Consider the following 26,366-nt stretch of genomic DNA (forward strand, 5'->3'; position numbering starts at 1 on the left):
GATTACTATGTGTCTTAGCATGTTTATCCTTGGATTTATCCCGTATGGGACTCGCTGAACTTCCTGGACTTTGGTGGCTATTTCCTTTCCCATGTTAGGGAATTTTTCGACTATAATCTCTCAAATATTTTCTCAGGTTCTTTCTCTCTTCTGCTTCTGGGAACCCTATAATGTGAATGTTGTTGTGTTTAATGTTGTTCCAGAGGTCTCTTGGGCTGTCTTCATTTTTTTTTTTTTTTTTTTTTTTTTTTTGCGGTACGCGGGCCTCTCACTGTCACAGCCTCTCCCATTGCAGAGCACAGGCTCTGGACGCCCAGGCTCAGTGGCCATGGCTCACAGGCCCAGCCGCTCCACAGCACGTGAGATCCTCCCAGACCGGGGCACAAACCCGTGTCCCCTGCATCAGCAGGCAGGCTCCCAACCACTGCTCCATCAGGGAAGCCCCTGTCTTCATTTCTTTTCATTCTTTTTTCTTTATTCTGTTCCACAGCAGTGAATTCCACCATTCTGTCTTCCAGTTGAGTTATCCGTTCTTCTGTCTCAGTTATTCTGCTACTTATTCCTTCTAGTGTAGTTTTCATTTCAATTAATATATTGTTCATCTCTGTTTGTTTGTTCTTTAATTCTTCTAGGTCTTTGTTAAATATTTCTTGCATCTTCTTGATCTTTGCCTCCATTCTTCTTCTGAGGTCCTGGATCATCTTCACTATCATTATTCTGAATTGTTTTTCTGGAAGTTTGCCTATCTCCACTTCATTTAGTTGTTTTTCTGGTGTTTTATCTTGTTCCTTCATCTGGTACATAGACCTCTGACTTTTCATCTTGTCTATCTTTCTGTGAATGTGGTTTTTCGTTCCAGAGCTGTGCATTATTTTTTAAAATGTTTAAACAAAATGGGTATAATGCTTTAAAAGTTTATTCAAAAAGATGTTTCTATAGATAATCTAAGTTTCATCACTGGATCAATCTATTCATTTGTATCTAAATTTGAAATCCATCTCTTGCTCTTGTAAAGGTGCTGTTTACTATGTATGTCTGTGAATGTCCCTCATCCTCAAATCATCAATTTTATCTTTATTTTAATTTTATATCATTGGATTTTTGTCTTTGCCTCTAAGCCACCCCCAATCACTTTTTATTTCTCTGGGGAAGAGGGATTTTAATTAATAAAGTAAGTTAATAGAGAGCAAAGTATCTTACTGTGTGAATTTGAAATTCTTTTTTGTTTTATTTTGTTTCGTTCCTAGTAGGGATTGCAAAGTGGAGATTTGCCATCAGTGAGCAATAAATATACTTTGTTTTGACCTAGTGAAATATATACACTGTTAGAGAAATAGAGTAGTCTAAACACAGTCATTGCCAATAGAGTGATGAAGAGTTTTACTGACAATATGAAGTGAACAGAAAATCTAGAAAACATAAAGAGCTAATTTATGCCATTTATATTACAGAAAAAAGTTTATTAGACACCAATTTATCTCTGGAGGCATAGCAGGAATCAGTAAGACAGCTGCTAAGCCTGTAAAGTAAGAATATGGTCCTAAGAAGGTTAAAACTGCACTACAATTTCAGTTCTTAATTTGTTTTTCAGAATCAGGGTTTATATTTCACTTAGCTATGGACAAGATCAAGTCCAAAAACCAAATTATATTCAAGAGAATGACATAGACTTAGGCTGCATATAGTTGTCAACAGAAAGGAGATGGTCAAATGGTTCATGGGACAAAAAGCAAACTTGTTTCGTGTAGAGGTCACAATTTGAGCCTAAATTGAATTCTCTAGAATTCGGGCATGTCTGGACCACTCCAGATGAGACAGAACTACCAGGAAGGAAGAGCCTGCAAGGGAAGAACATATCTTGTGTGAAGATATTATCAAGGTGCATAGTGTGATTCAAGGACAATAGGCTGGTAGAAGAGGGGGAAGAATCTCGCAATAGCACAGCCCCAGCTTCTGAGTCCCAGAAAGATGGGGCTGCTGTAAAAAAGAGAGAAACAATGAGTGGCTAAAATGGTGAGAGGGAATGAGGTCACCTGTGGCTTTTGCTATGAAGTGAGAGCATCTTTTGTGCAATCCTAGTTTTCTCTATCTTTTTAAATTGAAATATAGTTGAATTACAATATTATATTAGTACGACCCAGCAACTCAAATCCTTTGTATTTATTTGAAGAAAACAAAAACACTAATTTGAAAATATATATGTCCCTCATGTTTATTGCAGCATTATTTACAGTAGTCAAGATATGTGAGCAACCTAATTGTCCACTCACAAATAAATGGATAAAGAATATGTGGTACATATATACAATGGAATATTAGTCCTAAAAAAGAATGAAATCTTGCCATTTGCAACAACATTGATAGACCTGGAGGGTATTATGCTAAGTGAAATAAGCCAGTTAACTTGATAATGGGTATCAGCAGTCATGGGACTCCATCAGCAAGCACTAGCAATATTATCAATGCCTTTGACAGGTGGCAGCAGCAGCTTCAGCAGAATCTTTTGGTTTCAGCCAGAATAGTCAAAGTTATCTTACCAAATCACAGCAATAAAGAAACTGTCACACTTTTAAACTATTATAGATAGCTCGGCTATATAACACAAACTCTTTCTGCATCTAATTTGGTGAATCTATACAGTTATTCCTCTTTTTCAAAAATGTCTTGGCTAAGGTCATGGAAGCAACCTAAATGCCCATCAACAGATGACTGGATAAAGAAGATGTGGTGCATATATACAATGGAATATTAGCCATAAAAAGGAACGAAATTGGGTCATTTGTAGAGACGTGGATGGACCTAGAGACTGTCATACAGTGTGAAGTCAGAAAAAGAAAAACAAATATTGTATATTAACGCATATGTTAATGCGTTAATCTAGAAATCTAGGAATCTAGAAAAATGGTACAGATGAACTGGTTTGCAAGGCAGAAAGACAGACACAGATGTAGAGAACAAACATATGAATTGGGAGATTGGGATTGACATATATACACTAATATGTATAAAATAGATAACTAATAAGAACCTGCTGTGTAAAAATAAAATAAAATTCAAAATGAAAAGAAAAAAATGTATTGGCTAATTTTACTCATTTACACTTTCAGAAGAATTTCGGACTGTGCTTGTGAAATTTCTCCCAGAATTTCTTTTGGCATTTGATTAGAATTGTATAAATTTATAGATTAGTTTATGGACAATTTATTTAAATTATTGTCTTGTCATCAGGAACATGTTTTTTTCTCTCACTTACTTGAATCTTCAGTAAAGTTTTTTCTTCATGTATACCTTAAATATTTCTTAATCATTTATCTAGGTGTATTTTATAGATTTACAGTTATTGAGTGTAGAATATATGATTTGCAAATATTTTCTCCCAGTACATTGATTTTTTTTTCCTTTCCTTAATTGTGTCTTTTGAAGAGCAAAAAGTTTTAGTATTGATCAAGTCCAATTTATCTTTTTTTTCTTTTGACTGTGCTTTGGGGACTACATCTAAGGAAATTTTGCCTAAACCAAAAGTGACAAAGATTTTTTCCTATGTTTTCTTCTAAAGGATTTATAGTTTTAGCTTTTAGATTTAGATCTATTATCTATTTTGAGTGATTTTTGTGTAGGTGTGAGGTAGAAATATGAATTCATCTTTTTGCATATAGATATCCATTATTCCATTCTTTTATTTTTAACATATAATCTCATACCATTATTGCGCAGAATGTGACCTGCACAATTTCTGTCTCTGGGAACTTAGAGATTTTTTGTTTCTGAAGTGGATATATGATCAATTTTAAATGCTTTTTTAGTTTTACAAAAGTGCTATGTTTCCATTTTTTAAAATGATGCAACATAGATGAGTTTTTTAAAATACCACCATAAGAACAGCTATCATAAATTATGATTCCAGCCATTTCCCTAGGTTGCAGATCATTTTCTCTAAAAAATAAAATCTGAGGCATAACTTACATTTTTTCTGGTATCCAGTATAACCAATGAAGAATCTGATCATGATCTGATTCTCTAGCTTTTGTCACCTGTTTTCTCTTTCTGGAAGGCTTTAAGATTTTTCTTCATCTTGGCTAGACTGAAATTTCATAAAAATAGTTTTAGGTGTATTTTTTATTCAAATATGTTAAGCACTTACTCATGTTTCAGTCTAAAGATTCCAGCCATTTATCTTTGAGAAGATCTTGCGTTATTTATTGGAAAATTTTCTTCCTTGTGTTTTCTTCATTCTTTCCTTCTGAGATTACTATTAGTTAGACATTGTATTGTGACATTTTAAGAAATCCCAAGATCTCATGGCTTTGATCTGAGACACATGAAAACATACTGAAGAATCAACTCAGGACAGAACCAAAGAGTTTCTCCTTGTGGATGGATTGTTGTGTGTGTATTAGTGATCTGGCACATCAGAATGTTCACTGACAAGACAGTTTAAATAATGCTCTAGAAGGATGGTTTGAGGAGAGATTAATCCCTTAGGTATTCATATAATTAAAATGTACTTTTGTGGTTCATTCTAACTGCTTTGTTAAATGTCTACCCAATAGTAATAGTAAAAAGAAATGTGGAAGTTTTTTTAATGTGTGCATATTAACATAATCACTGAGCTAATACTCTCTATTTTGCCTTCAAGGGTCACTAGACTACCTACTGAAATGTTTGTGGTTCTCCGTGGGTTAGACTTACTAAGTCAGTGTTATCACTTCCAACAACCAGATAACATTGACTAATGAGGATAAAAATAAAGACTTTTTCTGCCCATTAGAGATCTATTCATTTAAAGGGGAACCTTTCGATACTGAATAGAGAAGCAGTTTGTTAATATGACCTATCCAGAATTATTAGTGTCCCTAGATAACATTAATATTGTCAAAGTGGATAATAAAAGGCATAACAGATGGCAAATTAAAGTCCTAGATGGACTGGGTAAAGCTGACTTGAAATTGTTCCAAAATAAGGGCCTGTTCTATAGGCCTTTCTAAAATGTGGGGATTAGGAAACAATGTCTGTATCACCAGCTGGCTAAACCTTATTATTAGGAATAAAAATTTGGGGCTTCAATGGATATCATAGAAGAGTTGTGAAGAATGTTTATGTTATTACAGTAATCCATTATGACCTAACTCAGAGGTCTAATCCAGGTCTAAACTAGGGATATATTAGAGAAATGAGTTTTAAGTAGGCTTGGAAAAGGAAGAGAGTAACTAGGAATCCTCATCCTCTTGGACCACTGAAGTTGATGTGAACATGAGGATTTTCATCACTTATTCTGCTCAGGGTTTTTGAAATTATATTTACATACTAATAATACCATGTATTACTAGTTCTGAGGGTTTATATAATTATATTAAAAAGATGAGAGGGAAAGAAACCAGTAAGTTTTATCAGCAGAATTCTATCAGATATTGAAATGGATATTTATGAATATAAGGTTCCAAAGTAGGCAGTCACCAACAAGTTTTTGAATGAAGTCACATTGAGACTTGGACTTAAAACAACACTCTAGATTCCACAAGGTTGCCATAGGGGAGGGAGGGTGGAGAAAGGAAGCACTGGGAGCCTGGGATTAGCAGATGTAAACTATTGTATATAGGATGGATAAACAACAAGATACTACTATACAGCACAGGGAACTATATTCAATACCCTGTGATAAACCATAAATGGAAAAGAATATTAAAAAAAAGAATGTCTATATGTGTACAACTGAGTCACTTTTTTGTACAGCAGAGATTGACACAACACTGTAAATCAACTTTACTTCAATTTAAAAATAAAATAAAAAAACAACAACACACTACTAGGTTGATATTACTAGGCAGTGATATTGGACATACTACCTGGTTATGATGTCCATGTATACCTAAGCTTTAAAAAAGTTCCTCTCTTTGCTGTTCCCAATGAAAAAAAAGTGGAAAACTTCCCCATTAAGGAAGTGAGAGATATTTGGGTCTCTGTGTTTGTAGAGGTTCTCTGCTTTTACTGTCATGCTATAAATTTTGAGTTATCTCAAGAGAGTATACTCTAGTGGCCATCAATAATAATGCAGCTCAACAGAAGTGCTCACTTCTCTGTTTGGGGTAGAGAAATCAAAGAAAGCACAAGGGGCAGAAATCCAGCAGAGAAAACTGATAAGGAGAAAGGTATAGGTCTCTAGGCATAGAATATCAAGTTTCAATGAGTATTAATATGTCACACCAGAATCAGTAAAATGACAAGTATTGTACCCAGCACACATGGTTCTGAAATGGAAACAAATGGTTTTGCCTCAATTATACAATCTCACTTTTTTTTGACAGTCTCACTTGTTGACTTTGGTCATGTAAAAAGGAAGCAAGTTTTGGCTAGTAGAGTCTTTCTCTTTGTTCATTTGTGTCTGCAGATAACTGAGGACCTCACATCCAAATGTGAGACCTGAGCTGATTAGTCAGCATGATGACCTGCCAGACTGAGCATCTACAGAAACCCTCTACTGAGCTACTCCCATCTAGGTCCCTAGTGGCTTTCATGTCTCAAATCCAAATAATAATTTTCTTTTTCTTGTGTGACCTTTAAGCAGCATTTGATATTGCTACCAGTCACTACTTATCTCTCTTTTTCCACTGCCAGTATTCTAATCCTACTCTGTTACAATCTCTCGCCTCGGTAACATTCTCTTGGCAACAATTTTATCATATTCAATCAAATCTCTACAAAGCAGCCCTGTGATCTTGTCCCTCCTTCTATTAAATGCCTCCCATGGTCCTCAGAGATGAGTAGTAATCTTTATTACTCACAAAAGAGCTCACAAAAGGACCAGCTGTGATTCAACCTTTCTGGCCCCATGATTTTCCACTGTCCTTACTCTCTTTGCACCATCCATGTGGTTTCCTTTCATGTCCTCTGATATAATGGTTCTCAATCCTGGCTTCATATTAGGATCATGTGTGGAGATTTTTTTAAAAAATACTGTTGCTAGGGCCACACCTTCAGATATTTTGATTCACTTGTGTGGGGTGACGTCTAGGCATTTGTATTTTTGGAAGGGATCCAAATGATTTTAAGGCTCAGTGAGGGTTGAGAACGGTGTCTGTAATGCAACAAACCCTTTCTCAAGTCAAGTCCTTAACCCATAGTGTTTCTCTGAAAAACTCTTCCTCTGCTCTCCTGACCCCCATAATCTCTAAGTTTGAGCTTAAAACTTCTTCAGAAAACAAATTTTCCTTGATACCCTCTGCTAGTTTAGCTTCCCTTAATCATCCCTATAAATCCTCTTTTGTTGAATACTTACCGATTTCCTGTGTTTCAAATTTGCTTTCCCATGAGATTACTGGCAGAACTTATCTGTCTTGCCCCGTTCTAACCCCACTGCTTAACACAGCACCTAGTACACAGTAGACACTAAACAACTATCTGATGATCAACTGAAAATGTTTGTATCCTGGGGATTCAATCTTGCAGAGATATTATATTTAGTTCTTCATCTTTCCATAACAAGATTCTTGGTTGAGGGGAGATTTGTAAGGATGGCAAAGGATTTTTGATGAGGGAAGTGTGTATTTGGGGTACCCTCATGAGCCAAGATATGTTGATGCTAAGACCCTAAAATGTCTGGAGATTTGGTGAAGTAGGCCTTCCAGTAGTGTGCAGAGATGAGGGCCCCACATCTCCCTGGAAAAGAACTTTCTAAGAAAAGACAGTGGAGGCACAAAACTAGTTTAAAGAGAATGATTCATTAGAAAAAAAAAAAAAAGGAGTAGGGCAATTCTACATAATATAACAGCACAGTAACTTTCTTTCAGGGATTTGTCCCATCAATCTTCCCCAGAGTTTAAGTCAAGCAAGGAATGAATATAAGAACAAGTAAAATCTGTTAAGAACTACAAAACTGAGAGTGCACAGTGTAGTTACACTGGTTCTGGTTCTTTTTGCAGTAGTAGAAAATAATTTAACTGGATTTGGGAGTAGGCAGTGAATTTATTCTGGGTGTAGCCTTCACCTATCTCGGTATCTGGCCTTGGCAGTGTTGGTAGGGACACAAGAGCATCAGCAACAGCAATCACTACCTTCAGTAAGGCACCAGCACAAGACAGAAAGCCTAAGAGGTAAGGGCATTGGATATTCATGCCCTCAATTCAGATGCCCCATCTCTCTGAACTTTTGACATTTTGCTATTATCAGAGAAAGGAGACATTCTAGTGAGCTAAGATTAAGGGAAAAGTTCAGACTCACATAGTATTCTAGAAGATCAAGTCCATGGCTCCCTTTGAACATTCCCAGGATAGTTTGGGAATTACCAGAGGGAATTCAAATTCCCTCAGAATAATGATTATTATGATAATACCATTTTCTCCCTGGCTAAGGTGGCATAAGAAAACACACATTATCCATATGTGATTTGAAACATCTGAGATTTAAGAAACTAGTCAAGTTGGCACAACTCCAATTCTTCTGGCCAAGAATGACAAGCGATATTGAACAAAAAATGTCAATGATATAAGATATATATAAAAAGCACATGGATAGTTTAGAGAACAAAGCCAAAATAATAAATATGGAAGCTTAAGGCCCACCAGACTGGCCCTAGAATCCAGTGTTATGAAATATATTACAAAGTACAGATTTCCAGGATTGTGAGCATTTTTTTAAATTAATTAATTAATTTATTTTTGGCTGCATTGGGTCTTCATGGCTGTGCACGGGTTTTCTCTAGTTGTGGTGAGTGGGGGCTACTCTTCGTTGCGGTGCGCGGGCTTCTCATTGCAGTGGCTTCTCGTTGTGGAGCACAGGCTCTAGGCGCACGGGCTTCAGTAGTTGTGGCACGCAGGCTCAGTAGCTGTGGCTCGTGGGCTCTAGAGCGCAGGCTCAGTAGTTGTAACGCATGGCTTAGTTGCTCTGAGGCATGTGGGATCTTCCTGGATGACGGCTCAAACCCGTGTCCCCTGCATTGGTAGGCAGATATTTAACCACTGCGCCACCAGGGAAGTCCCAGGATTGTGACCGTTTTATCAGTTACTGTGGGTTTCCAGTGAAGACCCAGAGTGATTAAGGAGTCATTGAAAATGATATAAAAGAGAACTTATCCATATAATAGAAGTTAAAGCCAGAATGATAATCACATCTCCCCAGAGGAGGCACTGAAGAATTTCTGGGAACACTGGTGAGCATGTTATATATTTGAAACAATAACAAAAAGCCTAATTGGGAAAAGCAGGTGAAATTCCTGGCTAAATCCTATAACTCCCTATACCGACACCACTGGAGAATCAGTCTGTACATGTTAGACAATCCTTACTGCTTATCAATGTGTGCACTGGCTTTTGGAATTAGATAAACATTAGCAGTATATATGGCACAGGTGAAAGCATGCTTATAACAAGGAAGGGATATTGCTGTAAATCAGTGAATCAACAAAAGATGTGACGCTAAAGTAATATGGGCAGAACAATAAACTGGTGATAGATTTGTGGTAACAAATTTGAAAAAGAGAGATCCTAGCTAACAGAGGGGAAGCAGAGGTCCATGTTATTAGAGATCAACGTAATGACGATTATTACTGTACAAGCAAGCTACAGGCTTAAAAATGGCTTCTCAATTCTGGCTGTACATCAAAATTTTCTGGAAGGCTTTTTTTTTTTTAATGTTGATGCCTGGTCTTGAATACAGACCTATTAAATCCATATCTCTGGAGGTGTGGCCCAGGGATCAAAATCAATATTTTTTAACCCCTTAATGTACTGCCAATGTTAAGAATCAGTGCTTTAAATTTAAAGTGTTACAAATTAATTTCTAAGGACTCAAGCCCAGTTAGAACATATTGTATAAGAAAAGTTCCCATTGAAACAATACTGCCAAAGGATCATTGCTTATATCAAACAAAATGTTCAGTTAGTCACTGCCCAGAGAAACACAACTAGTAGATTTCTGGCCAAATTAAATGGAAGTGGTGACAAGGACAAAAATGTCTTTCCAAAATAGACCAATCACCATTATTCTTCCATGTTACAGTGAGAGTTGTCTGCCATATAGAAGATTCCATGCTCTCTAAGTAATAATAATGTGCAGTATGTTAATAAATAACATAGCAAAGAATTATTCTCTCAAGATTAAGTAAAATCATGTTTGGCATTGTTAGGAATCAATGCTAGATATGAATATAAATATTTTAGAGAAAGGAGAATAAGTCCTCTGAAGCACTCAGTCTGAGCACAGCCCAGAGAAGAGGTGTTAGACAATGATCAGTGTGGTGACTCCCAGGAAGGTCATGGCAGGATGCTTTATCCCTAGTGGGGAGATGCCATTTTTTAATTCAGATCCCCAATCAGGAAGTTTCTCTGACTTTCTCATCTGTTTGGGCTGGTTTACCATGGTACCAGAGAATGGGTGGCTTAAACAACAGAAATTTATTTCTCACAGTTCTGGATGCTGGGAAGTCCAAGATCAAAGAATGGTAGATTCAGTATCTGGTGAGATTCTTCTTCCTGGGTTTCAGACAGCCATCCTTTCCTTGCATCCTCACATGGTGGAGACAGAAATCGCAAGCAAGCTCTCTTATGTCTCTTCTTATAAAGGCTCTAATCCCATCATAGGGGTTATCTCTCATGACCTCCTCTAAACCTAATCACCTCCCAAAGGCCCCACTTCCTAATATCATCACACTGGGGGTTAGGGTTTCAACATCGAAATTTCTCAAAATTCAAACACGCAGTCCACAACACGATCTTAATAGACAGGCATATAGCTCTATCCATCAAGATTGCTCTTACACTCCACAGAGGCAAAACACAGATCCCACAGGGCACTCAATGCTGGAGTCAGCAAAGCAGCACTTAGCAAACAGAGAAGGGCTTTTTTTTAATGTGCGAAGTATTCAGGGGCAGTCATTTGCCATGCACTAGAGGAATAAATTCCCTTTGAAATACCATTATTATACAGCAGTACCTAAAAGAGAACTTTGAGCTATTTCAGAAATAGAGACTGAGAATTTCTATAAACAGCACTAATGGGTCTGATACAAGAAAGTGACATTGCAACAGAGGCTTGCATGAACAAGAGTGGGATGTGCAGAAGAAAAGAGGTGCTATTCCATTAGGTCTTCTCCAGTTCTCCAACTTCTTGAATAAAGAAGTGGAGATTCTTGGGCTTCCCTGGTGGTGCAGTGGTTGAGAGTCCGCCTGCCGATGCAGGGGACACGGGTTCGTGCCCGGGTCCGGGAAGATCCCACATGCCGCGGAGCGGCTGGACCCGTGGGCCATGGCCGCTGAGCCTGCGTGTCTGGAGCCTGTGCTCCGCAATGGGAGAGGCCACAACAGTGAGAGGCCCGCGTACCGCAAAAAAAAAAAAAAAAAAAAAAAAAAGAAATGGAGATTCTTAATGGAATCCCATTTATAATCATTTATAAATTTAAATAGTTATATTAGACAGCTATACACTGACCTGTACATGGTTCCCACTCTATAGTAGTGTGAGTTTGGACATTTTTCAGTAAGGCCTGATTTAAATCACCTTGCTGATATGTTTATAGATAGATTCCACACTGAGCAGACTGCACTTAATGGTTAGAGTGTTGTATAGGAGGGCACCCGGTAAAGAGCATTCCTAATAAATTTTTGTCTGGAAATGCTAATTATATAAGCACAGTGGTTGGCCGTAAAAGGCCAGCATTTAATATCATGCATAGGTTTAAATTACAGTTTGTCTGGTCTCATCACTTCTATAAACCCTTGGGCTTATATTTCAAGTCCAATTTGGTCCCTTTGGTTTCTGTAAAAGACAGAATTACACATGATGTTATGAGCCCCACAGGTCTGTCATCATTGATTCTTTTCTCTCTCCTGGTACTTACAGGTGCAAACAGCTGCCAGCCTATGGGATGCATACTCAGGCCTGTTAAGTAATCAAGCCATGATCCTGGCCATGAACTCCAGGTATAATAAGCTTTAATGCTTTCATATCACTGATTGAATACCTTTTTAAAAATGTAATAAATACATATCAAAAATATGAGAAATAAAAAGTTACTCCAAATTCCACCACCCTAATTCAGCAACTATTAGCTCTTTCTTTCTCATGTTCTTTCAAATCTTTCTGTATTGCAGGAATAGGCAGATTATTTAACTACTGCAGAATCATAAGCAGGTTGCACATTCAATTTTCTATCCTACTTTTCATTTTTGCTTTGTCTTAATTTTTAATTTCTCCGTAAAATCATATTTTCATTTTAATGGCAATGGAATATTCCAAAATTTTGACATTTTCTAAATTATATTATATTTTACCAACATTATGATAATCATCCTAGTACGTAAAAGATTGTATCTGCTCTGAACTACTTCCTTGAAATACCATTCTGAAAGTGAGGTTCCTGATTTAGGTGATAGGCAACCATGAAAATGCCCTGCTGTGGGGGAATCCTCATTGGTCAACAACTCCAGTCCTGCCTGTATAGATTCACCAGCACGGTCTGTGAGGTGTCACTTCCTGTAGGCTGATCTCACCAATGACCCAGAATGGTAGGACAAATAACTCCAATGGGTGACTTCAGCTTGAGGGATCGCCATCAGCCAAGCTGAACCCTCCTTGGAACTTGCTGCAGTCCAAGACTCTTCCTACCCTATTCCTCCTTCCTTCCTTCTCTTGGAAATCTCTTGTACTTCTAATCCTGTTTTGGCATCTGCTTCCCCTGAACCCAAAGTAATGCAGATGAGATGAACCTTCTAAGAGCTTTTGATTGTGTCAACTTGTTTTCCAGAAGAACTGCACTTATTAATAAGTGTTTTGTCAAAGCCTAGTCACCTAGAAGATACTCATACATGTATACATAGATCCATATAAACAAAATTTGGCATACTGTATTATATTATTTTACAGGGTTCATGGAAAGGCAGACCCTGGATTAGAATCCCCTTCTCCATATTTTAATTTAATTTTTTGGTCTACTTAAATGCCCTAAAAATGCCCCCCCCCCAATAGTTTTTCCTTTATTCTTTAAAATTTGTTATAGATTTTGGTTTTCATATTTCGACCAAGTATAATTTGGTACATAAAGATTTACGTGTGTTATACCTTCATATATACTTGTATAATTTAATAATATAAATAAATTTTGTTACTATTAAACTCATATAATAGCTTACTTATTTTTTTGACTAATTTAGTCTTTATTAATTATTATTTAGTTTCTGCTTACTCTTTTGCTTGTCTTTTTTTTGTTGCTGTTATTGGAGTATAGTCGATTTACAATGTTGTGTTAGTTTCAGGTGTATAGTAAAGTGAATCAGTTACACATATATCTACTCTTTTTTAGATTCTTTTCCTATATAGGCCACTAGAGATTACTGAGTAGATTTCCCTGTGCTATACAGTAGGTCCTTATTAGTTATCTATTTTATATATAGTAGTGTGTATCTGTCAATCCCAATCTTCCAATTTATCCCTTCCCCCCTACACCCCGGTAACCATAAGTTTGTTCTCTACATCTGTAACTCTATTTCTGTTTTGTAGATAAATTCATTTGTACACTTTTTTTAGATTCCACATGTAAACAATATCACATAATATTTGTCTCTCTTTGTCTGACTTACTTCACTCAGTATGACAACCTCTAGGTCCATTGATGTCACTGCAAATGGCATTATTTCATTCTTTTTTATGGCTGAGTAATATTCCATTGTATATACATACCACACCTTCTTTATCCATTCATCTGTCAATGGACATTCAGGTTGCTTCCGTGTCCTGGCTATTTTAAATAGTGCTGCAATGAACATTGGGGTCCATATATCCTTTTGAACCATGTTTTTTCTCCAGATATATGCCCAGGAGTGGGATTGATGGATCATATGGTAGCTCTACTTTTAGTTTTTTAAGGCACGTCCACACTGTTCTCCATAGTTGCTGTATCAATTTACATTCCTACCAACAGTGTAGGAGGGTTCCCTTTTCCCCACACCCTCTCCAGCACATATTGTTTCTAGATTTTTTGATGATGGCTATTCTGATTGGTGTGAGGTGATACTTCATTGGAGTTTTGATTTGCATTTCTCTAATAATTAGTGATGTTGAGCAGCTTTTCATGTGCTTTTTAGCTATCTGTATGTCTTCTTTGGAGAGATGTCTATTTAGATCTTCTGCCTATTTTTTTGATTGGGTTGTTTGTTTTTCTGATATTGAGCTGCATGAGATGTTTGTATATTTTGGAGATTAATCCCATGTCATTTGCTTCTTTTGCAAATATTTTCTCCCTTTATGAGGGTTGTCTTTTCATTTTGTTTATGGTTTCCTTTGCTGTGGAAAAGCTAAGTTTAATTAGGTCCCATTTGCTTATTTTTGTTTTTATTTTCATTACTCTAGGAGGTATATTGAAAAAGATCTTGCTATGATTTATGTCAAAGAGTTTTCTATGTTTTCCTCTAAGAGTTTTATAGTATCCAGCCTTTTAGGCTTATAGTATCCATTTAGGCCTTTAATCCATTTTGAGTTTATTTTCGTGTGTGGTGTTAGGGAGTGTTCTAATTTCATTCTTTTACATGGAGCTGTCCAGTTTTCCCAGGACGACTTATTGAAGAGACTGTCTTTTCTCCATTGTATATTCTTGCCCCCTTTGTCACAGATTAGGTGACCATGGGTGCATGGTTTTCTCTCTGGACTTTCTATCCTGTTCCATTGATCTATATTTCTGTTTGTGCCAGTATCATACTGCTTTGATGACTGTAGCTTTGTAGTATAGTCTGAAGTCAGGGAGCCTGATTCCTCCAGCTCCGTTCTTCTCAGGATTGCTTTGGCTTTTGTGGTCTTTATGTTTCCATACAAATTGTAAAATTTTTTGTTCTAATTCTGTGAAAAATGCCATTGGTAATTTGATAAGGATTGCATTGAATCTGTAGATTGCTTTGGGTAGTGTAGTAATTTTCACAATATTGATTCTTCCAATCTGAGAACATGTTATATCTCTCCATCTGTTTGTGTCATCTTTGATTTCTTTCATTAGTATCTTATAGTTTTCTGAGTACACGTCTTTTACCTCCTTAGGTAGATTTATTCCTTGGTATTTTATTCTTTTTGATGTGATAGTAAATGAGATTATTTCTTTGATTTCTCTTTCTGATCTTTCATTGTTAGTGCATAGGAATGCAAGGGATTTCTGTGCATTAATTTTGTATCCTGCAACATTACCAGATTCCTTGATGAGCTCTAGTAGTTTTCTGGTAACATCTTTAGGATTCTCTATGTATAGTATCATGTCATCTGCAAACAGTGACAGTTTTACTTCTTCTTTTCCAATTTGGATTCCTTTTATTTCTTTTTCTTCTCTGATTGCCACGGCTAGGACTTCCAAAACTATGTTGAATAATAGTGGTGACAGTGGACATCCTTGTCTTGTTCCTGATCTTAGAAGAAATGCTTTGAGAATCTCACCATTGAGAATGATGTTTGCTGTGTGTTTGTCATGTATGGCCTTTATTATGTTGAGGTAGGTTCCCTCTATGCTCACTTACTGGAGAGTTTTTATCATAAGTGGGTGTTGAATTTTGTCAAAAACATTTTCTGCATCTATTGAGATATTATATCATTTTTATTCTTCAATTTATTGATGTCATGTCTCACACTGATTGATTTGCAGATATTGAAGAATCCTTGCATCCCTGGGATAAATCCCACTTACTTGATCATGGTGTGTGATCCTTTTAATGTGTTGTTGGATTCGGTATGCTAGTATTTTGTTGAGGATTTTTGCATCTATCTATGTTCATCAGTGATATTGGCCTGTCATTTTCTTTTTTGTGATATCTTTATCTGGTTTTGGTGTCAAGGTGATGATGGTGTCATAGAATGAGCTTGGGAGTGTTCATTCCTCTGTAATTTTTTGGAGGAGTTTCAGAAGGATAGGTGTTAACTCTTCTCTAAATATTTGATAGAATTTGCCTGTGAAGCCATCTGCTCCTAGATTTGTGCTTGGTCTATTCATATTTTCTATTTCTTCCTGGTTCAGTCTTGGAAGGTTGTACCTTTCTAAGAATTTGTCCATTTCTTCTAGGTTGTCCATTTTATTGGCGTATAGTTGCTTGTAGTAGTCTCCTATGATTTCTTATCTTTTAAATCTTTTTTTAAACTTGCCATTATACTATTATTTCTCCTTTTCCTTTTTTTTTTCCATAATGCATTTATTTTGCTTATGTCCTTCATGTCTTTGGTTGTATTTTTAGTCCTTTTAAAATCTTAAATTATATGTTTAGTTTATTATTTTCCCTCATTTTAAATAAAAAAAGTCTTGACAGTATTTAAGTACTTTGAATTTTCTAATTTTTAAAATAGACTTCTCATTGTGATTTGAGAACGAAATATATATCCTTTTATATTTTGAAACTTTCTATGGCTAAGTATATGGTAAATATTTGTCAGCATTCCATGATTATCTGAAAAGATAATCCTTGTTATCTCAATTAATACAATTTATACCTCCTTATTAATTCTATTAAAGGTCTCTCCTTTTGCAGAATTTTTATTTTTATCTACCACATACTAATAATTGAATGCTTAATCATCTCCTATATCTGTGTGTCTATTTCTCCTTATATCTTTAATAATATAATAATTTTTCATAAAATTATTATATAAATAATTCTGTTTAATAATTTTTCAATTTTGTTTCTACGTGGTTTGAGAACTTTTGTATTAATAACTATGTCTTTTATTATTTTATAATAATTGCATATATCTCTCTTAATACTCTTTCATTTGTATTAGACTTGTATCATATTGATATAGCCCTCCTGATTTATTTTTGATCATGTTTAATATAATTTTCCCATGCTTTTATTAGGAGGCATCGACTTTCCTTTATTCAATTGTGATTCTTGAAATTATACTTGTAAAAATTTTGCTTACTGATCTTATATAATACTTATTGCTTCATAATAGGAAGAAATAAAACATTTTCAAGAAATATTTTAGTACATTTGGCTTACCTCTACTTCTCACTTCACTCTAATATCTGAAAAAACATTTCACTCAAAAATTTAACAAAAGCATACAGTAATTTGTGAGGGATGCTTATTCTTTCTTCTCAAGTTTCTTTCTATACCACCTGGTTATATATCTTGGAATATAAGAAAGGTTTTACACTGCCATTCTTATTTCCAAGATGTCATTTTTTGTAAAACACATTAGTAATTTAATACTTGTTCTTTTGAAAACCAATTACATGTAGCCCAAAAAACAATGTATACTTGCTGATAATTGCCGATGTTGACCTATATATTTATATCGGACTTTCTTTACTATCACCAATATCTGACTCTCAGTGTTCTTCACACTTAAAATGTGAAGATTCTTTTGTCCATCAGCAGTTATGAATGGCATCAGAGTATCACACTACTTTCCTAATCCTTGTTCATGACATGGACCATTTTAGCATTTTTAGGACTGGCAATATGATTTCAAAGTACATTAAAAGACACTATTTTCTATTTTATCAAAATATTAATTTTGCATTTTTCTAAACAAAATCATATATCTCTAGAAACCTACAACTGAAAATACTACTGGAAGCTTTTGATAGGTAGCTGTTCAGAGTCTGAAAATCCATTGGAGCCCATGAATAAGTCAAATCAATCTTCTCAAGATTTGAAAATTATCTAATATAATACGAGAAATGCCGTTTCAAACAATGGATATCAGATATTTAGGTCTTCTTCTCCAGTAGAGGAAAAAGATTCTGAGTTCAGCACAAGATTTCCTACCTTAACAACTATATTACCATCTTTTTTAAAAAAATTATTTTTAACACAAAAAAATCAGGAGGCACTGGTATCCAGAGGTCACACTTATTGAAGGAACAATAACTGTGTCACAACTTATCTTTTTAGCTGCTGATGGGAAGGTTTCTTTTGCCATAAATTGGAAGATGTATCCCAATATCAGAAACATTAAATGTAAGAAACATAGTATCATGGACTAGAGAAAATGTGGCAGTAATATATTTCAACTACCTAAATCTCAGCATGGCTTTACGGGCTTGGCTGGGTAGGTAACCACCCTTTACATTATTATGTCTATGCAGAAATATATTATGAACTCTAAATAACAGATTATAAATGATTTTTACCAAAAAATATGATTCCTTTATAGTTAAAGCACCATTGTTATTTTTACACTAATATTTAAAACCCATGTTATATAAAGTCGAAAGTTGGGCCTCATTTTCTAGTACACTGTCTCTTAAACTAAGAAAAAACCACTAAAGTTAGGTTGTATCTGTTCTTTCCTCAATTTAATAATTATACCTTTTTCTTGTCAGCTTCGTGGATCCCTTATTGCAATATGAAACTCAGCTGAAGATAGTAGAGTTGTCCTTCAAAATGGCATTTGCTATACCAAGTCTTGACAAAGTTAAAGAAATTGGGAAGAATGAGGATGACCAAGAGGACCTGGAGGTAAGACTTGCTTCCTTTAGTCATAATGAGACATCATCATGCACCACAGCAATCCCACAGAAAGTCTGTCCAAAAGTTGTAATCTTTGTTTTCTCCTTCATTCTCTTTAGATATAATAGATAAACAGCATATTCTAGCACTAATCTCTATCCCTGGACTCCTTGTGAATTCTATAACCCATGGGATTTAAAGGATTGTATAGGATCTATAGGAACAAATGGGTGAAGAGATTTTGGTTAATTTGTTTGACAAAAACAGCAAGTTTACTGGCAAGTGTTGCAAAGAAGGAAACAGGAGCTAAGAAAAGTGGAGGTAGAAAGAATCCTGTAGTAAGATCAGCAACATCTGTGGTTTTTATTTCTCAGCATAGCTACACAGTTCACTTGCCCCGCAAGGTATTAAAGCAATTCATGGCATACAGTATTGAATGAGGTCTCATCTCCAGAGCTACCTCTCTCCTTTCTTACCTTCAGTTTATGGGGAGAACTCAGGACCCCAGGATGCAAAACTATAGGCGTTGGTGAAATTTTATCTAAGGCTGGCTGGCTGGTTGTGCAAATTTCTTGTTTTTCAGAATTTATACCGAACTATTTTAAACATATTTGAGGACACTCTTCTGATCTTAGTGTCTAAAGACCTCTACAAACTGCAAATCTTAAAGGTAAAGGGAAAATAAGTAGTCTCATTTTCTTGTCATAAATCTAAAGGGTATACTATATTTTACTTATTATTTACCATTTGCCATACTTAGATCTCCTTCAAGTATTTGGCAGCTGAAAATTTTTCTTTACCTTTCAGAATGTGCCATTATCTCCCAAATAAAATTACTTTCTTTTATTTGAATTACAGAGACACAATTTTAAGAAGCCAATTTTGGGAGAATGGCAACAGACACTTAAGAAGCCAAGGGTTATGTAGCAATGTAAGAGGAAACACAATACGGGGTAGCAGAACATACGATGACTGGCCTAAACCACCTTCAGGTCCACCTAACAATGAGCCATATTTTGATAATAGCTATATGCATGTTCTTCCCTAACAACCCTGGGCTAGGGAATCCCATGAGCATCCTATCTTCATGGACACCATAGTATCAAAGGAAGTTCTAATAACCAGCCATAACCCTACTTTTCACATCCAAGATTTCACTGTGTTTTTAATGTGCCAGGCAGAGACAGAGACTGATCTGGACATTTTATGACCTTTAATTTTGCGTTTTTAACAAGATGGCATCAGGAGGAAGCTGTCTGAAAATACTGAGAAACTAGATTTACTTACTGTACCATGAGAATCATGGGATTTGCAAATCGTAAAATACATTCAAGGAAAGAAGCAGAACTGGTATATATGAAGATTAGGAGAAATGGGGGGGGATAATAAAATATACTGAGGTAACTTGTGCCTAATTTTAGCCAAATATTTTCCATGCATTTAAAACATTTTAACCTCACAATCCTGTAAATTGGTTATTACCCCATTATTACAACCCTCTCCCCATGTGTGCTCTTTCTACCACCCTAGGCTGCTTATTGAGGATTTACTCTATGTCAGGCACTAAGCTGCATACTTAATATATGGGTTTTTTAATTTAATCCTTAAAATAACCCTATGAGAAAGTTAAAATTATTTCTCTCATTTGCAGATAAGGAAATGGAAGCAGAGAGAGGAGAAATAATATGTGTGCATCTAATGAGTAGAGGACCTACTCTAACTAGGGAGCCTGTTACTTAACCACCTTGTTCTTATACCTACCACATCTAGAAACTCCCCTGATCCTCAAAAAGTGTTGACCCTCACTCCTGGAAAAGGAATAGGCTGAGCCCCCTGAGATTTAGAGACTCTTCTGCCCTAGGAAACAAACTTCAGAACAGTTTTACACAATGGGAGCAAGAGAAGGGGATGAGATTTGGCCAACCATTGGCATAAATACTAAGGACTCCAACAATCTGTCTTAAGAAGTCTACTAATGGTGGTTAACATGTAAGCCATATGCAGTCTTCTTCCTTCCCCAAGGTTGTAAATATGTCCCTGCATCTGAGGATTTAGAACAAATAGGTAGAAGCTACAGCAAGAGAGACCATATTTAGCAATGAATCAAAATTAGCAAGAACTTTCTCATCGAGCTGGCTCCAGGAATATACTCTAAACCATGAGTCAGAAGATATCTGGATGGTAAATTTACAGAGGCAATTCTGGGATAAAATGACATTTCAGGATCAAATAACATTTGATTCTTTTTTAAAACTGCAAATCAGATCTTATGGCTTTAAAAAAAGAGAGAATATGTATTTTGAAAGAAAAAGAGAAGGAGAAGCAGCTGGTGATAATCAGCCTCACAGCCTCATGTTAAACTTTTCATGATGCCTGGCAAAGTGACTGTTATAGTGGATATTAGTAAATACTTGTTGGATAGAATTAAATAAAATAAAACCCAGGTGTAGCTATATGGCAGATGAATATTATATGTCTTATGGGCATATGTCTTATTGGGCATATGTCTATTGGGCATATGTCTTATGGGCATATGTCTATTATATGTCTTATGGGCATAAGACCTAAATAGACAGTAATATACCAGCTTATTGTCATATTTTTAAAATAAATATAGGATAGGTGTGAAACCATTGGGAGGACATGGGGAACCTTGACTTGGTGAAGGTGGTGATCAGAAGAAAGGGACCTGTGGAAATGGAAACACCATGGCTCTAGGATAGTTCTTGTGTTTTCAACAGGAAATGGCTGTGTGGATGAGTGAAGATAATTTGTACATGCAGGAGAGAGCCATGGTGATCATCAGCAGAGTGCTAAGCTTTGCATCCAGGAAAGTCAAGGGATGTGTAAGTCACAGAGTAATCATGCCACGTGCTTCTGAAGACTGCATTTCTGCAGTGCTGCTTTCCAAGTCTTGGGTCTAGAGAGTGTTAGATGCCTGCTTTGTATTATCATACTAGTAGGTTTGGGATACTGGGAAAGGAATTAATATCCTACATGACTTTATGTCAGTTAGAGCAGAGTTTCTCAATTGATTAAGATGCCTCATGCTTTCCACAAACAGTATGAGTGTGTCAAAACCAGGCTTTTGATGACTCTCTGGATTCTCCTCTTTGGACCACAATCAATGTTATTTGTAAACTTATAAATTCTTTCATCCTTACTTTCCTTCTTATTTCTCTTTTTCCTAGAATATTTTTAAACCACCATTTATTTTAAATGTATAACAAGTAATTCTTGAGTACTTTCATTGTAAGACATGCTAAAGACATAGCAGAAGTCCTTCTTTACTATCCTCTCCATCCCAATCTCGTCCCTAGCCACGTCTGTGTGATGTGTGTCCTGCCAAACAGCTACGTACACATACAAATATACATGCACACGGATATACATAGCTTTGTTACTTAGTTTTTCTTTACTAAAGTTACATCATATTTACATATGGTTCTGCAATTTGATTTTTTCACTGAACAGTATGCCCAACAGATACTTTAATAGATTTGCTTCATTATTTTCACTACAGCTTATATCTTATAGTGTTGATGTATTATGATCTACTTAACTATTCTTCAGTTGATGAACATTGAGGTATATTGTGGGTTTTTCTACTTCAAACAATACAAAAATGGTCATCCTTTTGCATGTATGTGAGTATGTACTTAGAAATGCTAAGAAAAATAATAGGCCAAAAAGTATGAATAGGTTAAAACTTAGTAATGCACAATCATCCTTCATTCTGCATTCCTGTGAATATTAGAGCGCCCATTTCCTCAACCTTCACAAACACCTGGATATTATCAGACTTTTTAATTGTTGCCTTTCAGATGGAGAATAGGTATCTCATAATTGCCAATATTTACTGAGGTTTTCTATATTTTGAATAACATTATTGCCTGCCTTCTACGAAGCCTCAGACTATCTCTGAACATTTTTCTCTCTTATGGATACTGTGTTTTCAGTCTCTGTTCCATAACTCACCCTTTACTGTGATTTTTAAACATACTCTACTAATTGTATATCTGATTGTTTAAATCAGTTCAGGAGTTCAGTATGAAGGGGGTCAGAAACATGCATTTGTGACACTATCTTCATGTATCCATTTCTAATACTTGTACAGTCTCTAGACATATTGAGACGAAAAGCCTAAATCAGCCTTATAACATAGTTGAATTTTTATTATTTTATTTAAAATAAACTTTGGGAGATAAACCCATGCACTTATGGTCACCTAATCTATGACAAAGGAAGCCAAAATATACAATGGAGCAAAGATACCCTCTTCAATAAGTGGTTCTGGGAAAACTGGACAGCCACATGTAAAAGAATGAAATGAGAACACTCCCTAACACCACACACAAAAATAAACTCAAAATTGATTAAAGACCTAAATGTAAGGCCAGACACTATAAAACTCTTAGAGGAAAACATAGGCAGAACACTCTATGACATAAATCGCAGCAAGATCTTTTTTGACCCACCTCCTAGAGTAATGAGAATAAAAACCAAAATAAACAAATGGGACCTAATTAAACCTAAAAGCTTTTGCACAGCAAAGGAAACCATAAACAAGATTAGAAGACAACCCACAGAATGGGAGAAAATATTTGCCAACGAAGCAACTGACAAAGGATTAATCTCCAAAATATACAAACAGCTCATGCAGCTCAATATCAAAAAAAACAAACAACTCAATCAAAAAATGGGCATAAGACCTAAATAGACATTTCTCCAAAGACATACAGATGGCCAACAAACACATGAAAAAATGCTCAACATCACTAATCATTAGAAAAATGCAGATCAAAACTACAATGAGGTATCACCTCACACAGATTACAATGGCCATGATCAAAAAAATCTAGAAACAATAAATGCTGGAGAGGGTGTGGAGAAAAGAGAAACCTCAGGCACTGCTGGAGGGAATGTAAATTGATACAGCCACTATGGAGAACAGTATGGAGATTCCTTAAAAAATTAAAAATAGAACTACCGTATGATCCAGCAATCCCACTACTGGGCATTTACCCAGAGAAAACCATAATTCAAAAAGTCACATGCACCCCAATGTTCACTGCAGCACTATTTACAATAGCCAGGACATGGAAGCAACCTAAATGTCCATCAACGGAGGAATGGATAAAGAAGATGTGGTATATATATATACAATGGAATGTTACTCAGCCATAAAAAGGATTGAATTTGTGTCATTTGTAGAGACATGGATGGACCTAGAGACTGTCATACAGAGTGAAGTAAGTCAGAAAGAGAAAAACAAATATCATATATTAACACGTATATGTGGAATCTGAAAAAAAAAAAGCAGAAATAGAGACACAGATGTAGAGAACAAATGTATGGATTCCAAAGGGGAAAGGGGGGTGGGATGAATTGGGAGACTGAGATTGACATATATACACTATTTATACTATGTATAAAATACATAACTAATGAGAACCTACTACATAGCACAGGGAACTCTACTCAGTGCTCTGTGGTGACCTAAATGAGAAGGAAATCCAAAAAAGAGGGGATAATTGTATACATATAGCTGATTCACTTTGCTGTACAGCATAAACTAACACAATATTGTAAAACAACTACACTCCAATAAAAATTTAAAAAAAGAAAGTGAGAAAAAGCCAAAAACTACATAAATAAAATAAGCTTTGGAACATAATACAATTTACTTACATGGAAAATACAGTCCATGATGTTCTTTGCATCATGCTAATTCCCCATCTCAGTGTCCAAAAGAGAGTCTGAGTGGCTTGTTTTAAATATTCTGATTCTTTGGCCTGGGAAGTCAGTCTCCCTCTATTTCTGAGATGGTTTGGAATGTCCATTCAAATGGACACAAAATTTTGCAAGTGAGGCTAGAGATTAAGTGTAGTTCAACACTCCAGTCTGTTTTCTGTATAGTTCCTAACATGTTTTATATATTCAGCAAGCATTTGATGGAGACTATTCACACGCTTCTCTTTGCACTTCAATACACATATACATTTTCTATTTATATATCTAGTGTATATTTATATACTAGATATATACTATATGTGTGTATAAATATATATATATCTACTAGTGAGTTCCACTCAGGTAGCAGGTATGACATCTGGGGGTTTCATCTTCTGCTATCACCTCTACTCTCTTTCAATTACAGTTGTAAAGTTCATTCTCCCCAGCACATAGCCCACCCTTCAACTGTGAAACAATAAATGTGTAAATTCATATGTACAGCAGAAGGCTCTCATAAATCGTTGAGGGCTCCTAAGCTTTAACTGAGACCTTTGAGAAGCCAAGTGGTTAACGTATTCCTCTGTTCTGCAATGCTTGCTGAATGCCACCAGGTGGAAGCACACCAGCATTTTCCAGAAGGTGGGAACTAAGATAGCCTCAACGGGCTTATATCACAGTCATGGAAGCATAAACCTTTACTAAGTTAATTTTCTCTTTAAAATAAGATAATTATCTTATAAAGATAAAGATAAGATAATTATCTTCTGAAGATAATTAAGTCAGTGAAATTAATGGAGATGGGGGAACAAATACATAAAACAATCAAAAATATTATTAATAAATTAAAAGCTAAACTACCCACAGGCAAGGTCTGTGTATCTCTATATCTGACACATTGTAAATAATAAATGAAGATTTGTTCTGCCATTCTCTAACTAAACGTAGCTACCTATTCTGTTCTCAGGTTCTGGCCATTCACTGGATAAAAACTATTTTCTTCATAAATTACCCTAGCCTATGTCTCCCAGACTCTCAGAGGCCCTTGTCCTATTGAACAATACTTTCATTTGTATTCTACCAGAATTTAAAGTGGTATTCCTCTTATATGACCTGTGTGCCTATCAGAATGAAGAAACTGCTACACTCAAAGAATATTTGTCCTTTCAATTAAACTGTTAATTTCCAAACGGGTGAAGAAATGTGAGCTAAACATGTCATATTATCTCATTAACAGATTTTTCCTAGGTTTGTTCCTTTGGCACATCAGCATTTAAAAGACAGGTGGGGGCTTCCCTGGTGGCGCAGTGGTTGAGAGTCCGCCTGCAGATGCAGGGGACATGGGTTCGTGCCCTGGTCCGTGGAAGATCCCACATGCCACGGAGCGGCTGGGCCCGTGAGCCATGGCCGCTGAGCCTGTGCGTCCGGAGCCTGTGCTCCACAACGGGAGAGACCACAATAGTGAGAGGCCCACGTACTACAAAAAAAAAAAAAAAAAAAAAAAAAAAAAGACAGGTGGAAGGTTTCCAGTCAAAGCTAACAGATTGTCCACATGTCTATCTCCTCCCCCTCCACAAAATGACAGTAATAAAATTTGTTAAATGTTGCCATTGCAACAAAGAGAATTAGTAACAGGTTCTCAGTGGGCTAGTGATGTCAGCAAACTTCTGCATGACAGAACAGATAGAAGATGGTAACTGATAAAGTCTGGCAGGGGAAGCTGAAAGGCAGGGGCATGTGAACATTAGAATGGAGGACAGCTGCAAAGGGAGGGAGTATCCCTATGGAACCCTGAAGAGTCTGGAGCTATGGAAGCCCAAGTAACGATGAAGAGTGGGAGGCAAAGGAAAGCTGAAGACATACACATGCACCGAAAAGACTCATAGAAAGTTTATACAGAAGGATCTATAGTGCCTCCCATCCCCGTTTACACACACACTCTATATTCCACAGGGACATGAGTCCATTGGTAGGTAAAATTTGAGGACATTTTTCTCAAAACAATTGTAAATTCCCTGAAACGATCATCTTGGTTCTGTTGTTTAGATACACTTCAGCATGATCCCAGCCTACCCACCCAACTACTCTAAAGCCAAGCCCACCAGTTGACAAGCCTTGGTCAAAATCCCACCAGTGGAATCATGTTCTTACATACGACTAGACAACCAAGAATTTGCCAGACATTTGAGAAAACCCTCCAAATACAAACACAAAAGAGATAGCCCC

At 36.1% G+C, this 26,366-nt stretch overlaps 1 protein-coding gene across 1 annotated transcript in view; it reads left to right on the forward strand.

Annotated features, from left to right (window-relative positions):
- Positions 1 to 26,366, forward strand: part of MROH9 (maestro heat like repeat family member 9) — a 97,575-nt gene that overhangs the window by 11,036 nt on the left and 60,173 nt on the right. The window contains exons 3-6 of the mRNA XM_067710882.1: positions 11,830 to 11,909; positions 18,281 to 18,416; positions 18,991 to 19,077; positions 21,149 to 21,253. Of these exons, the coding sequence (XP_067566983.1) occupies positions 11,830 to 11,909; positions 18,281 to 18,416; positions 18,991 to 19,077; positions 21,149 to 21,253 (408 nt within the window). The remainder of the gene's footprint in view (positions 1 to 11,829; positions 11,910 to 18,280; positions 18,417 to 18,990; positions 19,078 to 21,148; positions 21,254 to 26,366) is intronic.

Source organism: Pseudorca crassidens, chromosome 2, assembly GCF_039906515.1.
Source record: "Pseudorca crassidens isolate mPseCra1 chromosome 2, mPseCra1.hap1, whole genome shotgun sequence".
Classification (NCBI taxonomy): domain Eukaryota; kingdom Metazoa; phylum Chordata; class Mammalia; order Artiodactyla; family Delphinidae; genus Pseudorca; species Pseudorca crassidens.